General features: G+C 37.2%; 1 protein-coding gene across 1 annotated transcript; it reads right to left on the reverse strand.

The window, feature by feature from the left end:
* Positions 1–7: 7 nt before the first annotated feature.
* On the reverse strand, positions 8–7,682 carry mad2l1 (MAD2 mitotic arrest deficient-like 1 (yeast)). The gene is made up of 5 exons (XM_016243823.1): positions 7,490–7,682; positions 7,160–7,306; positions 6,156–6,276; positions 5,887–5,990; positions 8–200 (listed from the first exon to the last, which is right to left on the reverse strand). The coding sequence occupies exons 1-5, from the start codon at positions 7,551–7,553 to the stop codon at positions 28–30; spliced, it is 609 nt and encodes a 202-aa protein (XP_016099309.1). The 5' UTR covers positions 7,554–7,682; the 3' UTR covers positions 8–27.
* Between the last annotated feature and the right edge of the window lie 946 nt (positions 7,683–8,628).

An 8,628-nucleotide genomic window follows, 5' to 3' on the forward strand; every position in this document is an offset into this window, starting at 1 on the left:
CAAAAAAAAAAAAAAAAAAAGAAGAAATCACGTGGAGTTTGTCCTCTTGTAGGCCACCATACTGTTCACCTTATGAATAGTAGTAGTAAAGGAACGCAAGCGGACCTCTTCTGATTGGTCAATTAGTTGAGGCCCAGATTCCTCCCATTGCTCAGGTACCTCAAGGTCTTTGTCTGTGTAGATCAGAAGGTCGAAAGCACCTGAGTTATAAGAGACAAAAGTTAAGTCACATATAAAACACACAAAAAAGTCAACAAAAATATGTACCCTGCAACATATCAGCTTTATAAAGTAGTTCAGTTTGCTAGAATTCAGCTTTACATGAGTACGGAGTAGGGTGACCAAGTGGTTATTGCGGTTAATCTGATTTTGTGGAACACAGGGGAGCACAATAACTTAGTATTATTAAACTATGTCTACTAAATATAATGAACTGAATATAAATGTCCTTAAGCAGTGACTAAGTTATGCTACTTGACTAGACTATACAAAGATTGAAAAAGTTGAAATGCAATTTTGCCATTTTTAAACCCCAATAATCCCAGTTTGCAAATTGTTTACTTTTTTGTGCTATTGTAATTAAATAAAAATAAAATGGACAAAATTGAAATTCAGGACACTACTGTGATTTGCAAGACGCGGGACAAAGCTTTCGATTTCAGGACTGACTCTCCCGCAAAATGCGGGGCGTTGAAAGCATGTGTAGCTAAATTCAATTTGAAATGTAATATGCAAAATGGCAATGCAATATGTAAAATGGCAATGTATTTTTGTATTTAAATTTTCCATACATATGTGCAACATTTAGTGCAAAATTTAAATTCAATTATATAATTTCAATTTGCCATTTTCTACACTAGTTTTAATATGCAAACAAAAAAATATTTTAAAGCTTTATAAGTTGCAAAATTAAAATGAATTACCCAAATTGATTGTTTAACATGTCCAAGCAAAAACTGTAGCAAAATTATCATTTAAATGCTGTTTTTCCTAAATGCATTTAGACTTAGGGGTAGGACACTTGGTATTGCATTTATCATAATACCGTGTGATAATTGTAACAATGCAGTGAGAATTTCAGAATGCATTCTGAGCCAAAGGTGCAGCAAAAGGGTAGCAAAATGGTAATGTAAATGTCTTTTATTACTCTTAAATGCATTGACACTTACAGTACATATATGACGTTTCAATTGCATTTTCATTAAATACCCCACAATGAAGATAGTTTAAGTCATTGTGGATTTGAAAATGCATTCCGAGCCGAGCACGCCCCCTACCTGTCAATCATTACATCAAGGCGGGGCTCGGCAATAGGACGCACAATAGGTCAATATTCACCGTTAACCAAATGCTTTTCCTCTGCCTGAACATCTCTTACTGTTTACACTCCAATTGATGCACATAAGCAAACAGACAGTGCTATTCTACACTTATTTACTTGCCACCTTACACCGTGTCTACATCAGACGCGACAGTTGTTGTCGCATTGCGCCACAGCCATTGTAGACAGCATGACTGATTATAATGGGTTCAATGCTGTCTTTTGCCACGCCGCACGCATCAGGTGTAGACACGTTGCCTTATTTCCTCTCGCACTTGCCGTGGCATCTATAAGCGTCGTGCCTGCCTCAAGATTTCTCACCGTTTACACTCCGATTGATGCCCATTACCATACAAAAAAAAACCGCTGCCACTTTCACTGTGCCTGCCCCAGAGGACAGTTCACCAGTCAGATCTAGGCGCAGCTGTCACGGAACAGGCCACAGTCAAGGTAAAAATCACGGGGATCAATCGCGGTGTCCGATGGCTGTAAACAGAGATTTTTATTTTTAGGTTTAACTGTGATGCTCTCCAAGAGACCTAATGGTGCTTTTTCACTGCGTGGTACGGCTCGGCTCGGCACGGCACGGAAAGGCTTGGTTTGCATTTCCACTGCAGTTCAGTACCACTTTAGAGTGGGCAGGATTATTCACGTGTCGTTTATAGTTGCGCCGCCTCTACTGCCGCGACTCCTGAAAAACTTTTTCATTCTGTCTCGCCCCATCAAGCTCTTGCTGGATCCGCTCCTCTGCTATCAATGAGAGGAACGTCTGCATTTCCTCAACAGACAGCAAAACAGCCACTTTTTGGTTGTTAAAAAAGGTGCGCTCGTTCAGAACAGTTGCATTCGATCCCTAGGGCTGAACGATTCTGGAAAATAATCTAATTGCGATTTTTTTTAACCAATATTGCGATTTAATATGCAATTATTTTTTTTAAAGCTCTTTATGTTCTGTATTATTCAACAAAGACAAGCTATAAATCATTGTATAGTATGACCAACACACTATTAGATAGATTAAACAAATGTTATTTTCTGTAGGCCAGGCCTATATGTTGCAATGAAATTAGGTGATGCATGAATCGTTATGAATGACATTTTTATTTAACAACTACAATCACAGTATATTGACTGATTTCTTGAACTTCCAACCTTGTAAGCATGAAATAATTATGACAGTGACAAATAAGACTGGTGTAAACATTAATATGAAAGTCAGTAACAAATCACACAAACTAAAGTAGACTGCAGAAATATAAAAACAAATCTGTTGCTTTACCACACTACTTTAGGTCATTCACAGTCACTGTAATAAAAATATGTAAACTGTTGCGATGCGACGCGTCAACTGTAGCGTCCGGTATAGTATAGACATGATGAGTGAAGCCCAGAGCAAGATATGCCTCATCATATTTTCTGCATTTATCTTTTGAATGACCAGCACCTGCCTGGGTCTGTGCGACTTCCTCTATGGCTTTTCTCTTCGCTTTCACAAACCGACCCATCTCCCATTTTAAGTTACGTCCTTTGGCTGTTTACTTATTTTATTTTTCTGCTGATGGCCCGCGCTCGACTTGAAGCAGCGCTGCTTAGACCGATCGGTGCGTGTCATCAAAGTACTGAGAGAGCTATAAGAGAGCGCGGACGTCTCCTCATGCGTTCTCTCGCCATACTTTGATGTCATACACCGATCTGATCTTCAAGTCGAACACACCTCTTTACTCTCGCCTGTCACGTGACCGTGTAATCGCAGCCTCTGCGATTGAAAAATAGAATTTTTTTCATATCACGATATTATCGCAAATGCAATTAATCGTTCAGCCCTAAATCTAGCGGTTCTTTTGTGTTTGTGTCGCAAGTTCAGTGACGCAGGTAGTGACGATTCTCTCTGGCCAATCCGTGATCAGCAGAGTTTACACGTCACATTTTGGTAATGGTACGGTTCACTTGGAACCTCAACCGAGGTGGTACTAAAAAAAGTACCAGGTACCAGGTACTGTACCCAGTGGGAAACCCCCCAAAAGTGAACCGTACCGAGCCGTACCATGCAGTGGAAAAGCGCTAGTGCTGTGTTCAAAATATCGATACGACGATGTATCGTCACAGAGAATTGACGATACGAGTATTGTGGCATGTGTGCAGCAGTGGACTGCACTTAATTTGTTTAAAATTTTACAACGTTTAAAATTGAGAAACTCTCTCCGCTGTGAATAAACGTGCTTGCTTTCTGAAAACACTAGTTAGCTTGCAGTTTAGCGATCTCCACTTCAATATTCTATTCTCAGAAAAGTGTAATTCATCAACTGTTCATTTATGAGAGAGAGAGAGGCTGTGTATGTATGAATTACCACTGTTTTGCCGCGTTTCTCTAATTAACAGTAAAGCTGTGGCTTTAATTCCTTCAGAAACAATGCTACCAGCTCCTTGCTGAGAAAGATAATGTAGCTCTAGAGCGATTAAGCTATTTAGTTGATAAAACTGTGGGGCAGCGCTAAAAAGTTTGTTCCTGAATGTCTGAGTCCGGCCGCAACGTGCGTGACTGCACTTAACATCAAACTGCTTCTGTGTCACACAAATGCTGGCACAGACGTGCATGTTCGGCTAGAGTCTCTTTGAACTCGTGCATCTTCGGAAGCTGAGATGCACGGAAAGTTACAAAAAATAGTTGTGCACACCGCCACGCGAAACGACGTTGCGAACTTGCGGACGCTTTGAGTATAAATCAGCCTTGAGAGTGTGCGCGTTAGATACAGTGAAGAAAGCGCGTCAGTTTATCTTCTAATTTTTTTTTTTAATTGTAGAGTGTGTTAATTTGTGCAATGATAACCTACCAGCAATGTAAATTATTTTTTAAATATATTAGAATGAGTACATTACAATATAAACTTATTAGAACAAGTTAGGGCTGGACAATAATTCAATATCAATATGTATCGTGATATAATATTTTTCAATAACTGTGATATGATTTTTAAACACATTTCCAATATTTCGATATACATTACCAGTGTTTCCCATACATGTTTTATTTGTGGCGTTTGACTTCGTTGAATAAACATGAGCACTGCACGTTTCAAAATCATAACACGGCGGGTGTTTTATATGAATGTATCTCTGAAGGGAATTGACTGTCTTCAGAAAAGTTTCGATGGAATTTTCATTTGATCGGATAAAGAAGCGTTCATGAGCAGAGCTGCTTTGATTACAGCCATTACTGGGGAAAGCGCTAGTTTTATCTCTAAAAGCGCCTCCTGCTGGCAGAGAATGAGTTTGCATTTTAATAAGCCCGTCTCCAGCAACATTTCCAGTTTGTTGTTGTTCAAATTTTTTTTCTGCAGCGACTCAGAGCACTTTTCATACCCTTTTTCTGGCTGAAGCACATTTGTTTCAATCTATAAGAATAATCAGCCTACACTACCAGTCAAAAGTTTTTGAACAGTAAGATTTTCAATGTTAGTTTTTCTTTTCTTTTTAAGAATTCTCTTCTGCTCACCAAGGCTGCATTTATTTGATCCAAAGTACAGCAAAAACAGTAAAATGTTGAAATATTTTTACTATTTAAAATTGCTTTCTATTTGAATAGATTTTAAAATGTAATTTATTCCTGTGATCATACATAGCTACATTTTCAGCATCATTACTCCAGTCTTCAGTGTCACATTACCCTTCAGCAGTCATTCTAATATGCTGATTATCAATATTTAAAACAGTTGAGTACATTTTTTTTTTTCAGGATTCTTTGATGAATAGAAAGATCCAAAGATCAGCATTTATCTGAAATAAAAAGCTTTTGTAACATTATACACTATTCCATTCAGTATAATTTGTATTATTTTTTGGGGAAAGAAATTATAGAAGTGAATACTTTTATTTAGCAAGGATGCTTAAAATTGATCAAAAGTGATGATAAAGGCATTTATAATGTTACAAAAGATTTCTATTTCAGATAAATAGTGTTCATATCGATATCGGAATTTAAGAAATATATCGTGATATCAATTTTGGCCATATCGTCCAGCCCTAGAACAAGTACATTATTATTTATGGGCTTAAAAACAAGATGCAAACAATCAGAATATTGTACCTGGTGGGAGTGCCCAAATGTAAACATATCCTATATTGTACTGTGGTACAGTTATGGAGGCCCTTCATAATGCAAAGGTCAACTGCTGCTCTGCCAATAGTTAGAAATGGCACTATAGTAAGCAGTATTTAATAAACAGCTGTTTTTGTAAATTCTGCTCAGGTGAAATGCAGTGCAGTCATGTATCGTGGCATCTGTATCGTGATACGTATCGTATCGTGACTTTGCTGGTGATACACAGCCCTAAAAAGCGCCATAAGTGGGTAAAGGCTAATATATATATATATTTGTAGTACCATTTAATCAATGGCATATGCAATACTGCTGGGGGGAAAACAATTCTTAAAAACGTGTTTGTCTGAAATCTAATGTTACAGCAACTATAAAAAATTATTTCATACAAAATATATAGCACAGGATGACCATGATCTTGCGGTGTGACTGTGCATGGATCTAATGATCACAAGTGTAGTTTACTTACAGGCAGTTTCTAACAACGGCAAGAAGGTAACTGTGGCAGTGATCTGTCTGATAACAGAACGGATTTCCTCTTGGATAGCTTTTATGGACTTCTCCCTGGGTGCGCTGGAAAAGCCAAGGTATACAGTTCTTTATGCACATTCATATTTGCATTGGTCAGGTAAAAAAAACTAAATCACTTTTAGCTTCTCATCATTTTATCACAGGATGTGATCGAATATGAAAATGCAATTATTAATCCTTCCTCACAGTTTAAGTTTGATTACGTACCTGCCCTCCTTTGCAGTCTTGTCACACTCAAGATCAAACTGCCATCGCTCCAGCACCTCATTAGTCTCCAGGCATGTGATGACCACCACCAGCTTCTGAACTGTGCAATCAAACAACCATTCTGCAACGAAGAACGATAAACAATGCTAAGAACTAAACAGGCTCAGGTTTCCATTTCTAGTCATGACTGTATAGCTCTTTTCTACTTAAATAGAGAAAGACTGAAATCTCAGCCAATTCAATTGTTTCTCTTCAGCTCAAATCTCCCAAAAATACAAAAACAATATTTCTTTTTTGTCTGGCCCAGCTAACATGCATGAGTGTTATACTGTTAAAGTAATAATTTTTTTGCCGCGATTGGCTGAAAATGTACTCGCCCTCATGCCGTCCAAGATGAAGTCTTGACTTTTTTTTCTTCATCAGAACAGATTTGGAGAAATTTAGATGTGCATACAGCTTGTAACTTCGGAAGACCTTAAATTGATGGTCTGGAGTCATGCAGATTCCTTGTGGATTATTGTAATGTTTTACCAGCCGTTTGGATTCTCATTCTGATCCGTGGGTAAGTACCGTCTCATAGGTAGCCACTCGCTTCACTGCAAATGCTAAATTTCTCAAAATCTGTTCCGATAAAGAAACAAATTCATCTACATCTTATATTTTCTGGGTGATTTATTTATTCATTCACTTTTTAATGCCATGCCAGCATCAAGGTTTCATTTCTTCATTTATCTCTTTAATGAGGCATCTGAATAAATGTAAATTGGCTCTTTTAACTGTAAGGTGGGACTATCATTAATTCTACAGACACATTAAGTGTTGCAGTATCTTGATCTAAATGGCAACTGAACAATATATTTAGCATTACAGCTTGCCATTCATATACATTTAATAATATCTGAATGCACATATTAAGTATTACTACTCCTACTACACTGCACCACCAATGTTAATGAAACAAACTAACTGTTCCACGAGATGTGGTACTTTCATTGAAAAACAACCTTTGAGTTGTGAGATGACATTGGTGAGGTAGTTCTTCAGCTTCGCATCTGTGGTCAGTTGAAGGCTCATGTCATATTGTGTAACTCTGGTGAAGGTTTCTGCTGGGTAGATTCCTCGCTGGTACAAGATACTGTTGATACCGAACGCTACAGACAACAAAGGACCGGTTTCATTTATTTTCTGAAACAAAAAGGCACAGCACACCACTCCATACCAAAATGTATTTCATGTTCACGTTTAACTAACGTTAAACAGTTTCTGCAACGGCCCCAGGTTAGACATCCACGACGCCATGAAACTCATTCATCTGCCCCAAAACCATTACTTACAGAAAAACTCCGCAACGAGTTCTGCACTCCCCTTCAGCGTGATTCCTTTCAGTGTCTTAGACATCTTGTATTTAGTTTAATTGTGGTTGGTTTCTGTATGCCTTGCGCCCTCCTCGCTTGCTGCCGCTTTCTTCTTAACCGCCGACCAGTTTGAATCTGGACGCTGCGTCTGACGCAGGCGCGTATGTCATTGTGACGAACCCGGAACTGCTGGCGTTCCACGAATCCACGTTCAGAGAGAAAAAAAATGTTTATGCTGATTAATGTTGTGCAACATAATGCTTATGACCAAGTCTTTATTATCAACAATTTACAAGGGCGATAATATTATAATAAGTAGAATAAAATGTTGCAAAATGGGCGTGGTTTAGAGGCCCGGATGTTTTCACTCATTGGTCTGGTAAGCAGGATCTAAATAAAAACATTATAGCAGTGTCATTTTTCTTGCGTAAATGACTGTGTACAGAGCAGTTGTTTCAAATAATTCGTCCTTGAATCCCCCCCACCCACCGTTAGTTATTTGATAATGCCAAATTTGATAATAAGAGCAACCCATTTGTGTATTTAAATATAAAGCGTATTCATACTTTTGAAATATTTTAATTTCAAAAATGATAAATTAAACTAATTCAATTTGCTAAATTATTATAATTAAATGCAATTGTATTGTTTTTATGAAATATAAAAAATATATTGGGACATTGCACATGGCCTGTGGAATTTCAAAAGGGTCTGAATTTCAAGACGCTGTGGTGGTGATTTAATGATTATTTATTTTATTTATTTATTTAGTCATTTATTAGAGGCTTTTATTCAAAGCGACTTACAAATGAGGACAACAGAAGCACTCAATTGTAGTATTAAAACAACTAAAAACAGATCCAAAACTAAAAGCTGAAACTTTATAAATACTATCTATACACATTTAAAAAATAAAGAGATTAAATAAAAATGACAAATGCATACAACACAATTTCAAAACTTAACATTTAAAAGAAAAACAAAAAATAAAGCTAAAAACAATTCAAAATATTAAAGAACAAAGGGTATAAGAGTATAATAATGATTCTAACATAACACACTAAGCCAAACACAAAAAAAAAACGACATATGTGTATGTACAACCACACACACATGCA

The sequence above is a fragment of the Sinocyclocheilus grahami genome, unplaced genomic scaffold, assembly GCF_001515645.1.
Source record: "Sinocyclocheilus grahami isolate Dianchi unplaced genomic scaffold, SAMN03320097.WGS_v1.1 scaffold702.1, whole genome shotgun sequence".
NCBI classification, from domain to species: domain Eukaryota; kingdom Metazoa; phylum Chordata; class Actinopteri; order Cypriniformes; family Cyprinidae; genus Sinocyclocheilus; species Sinocyclocheilus grahami.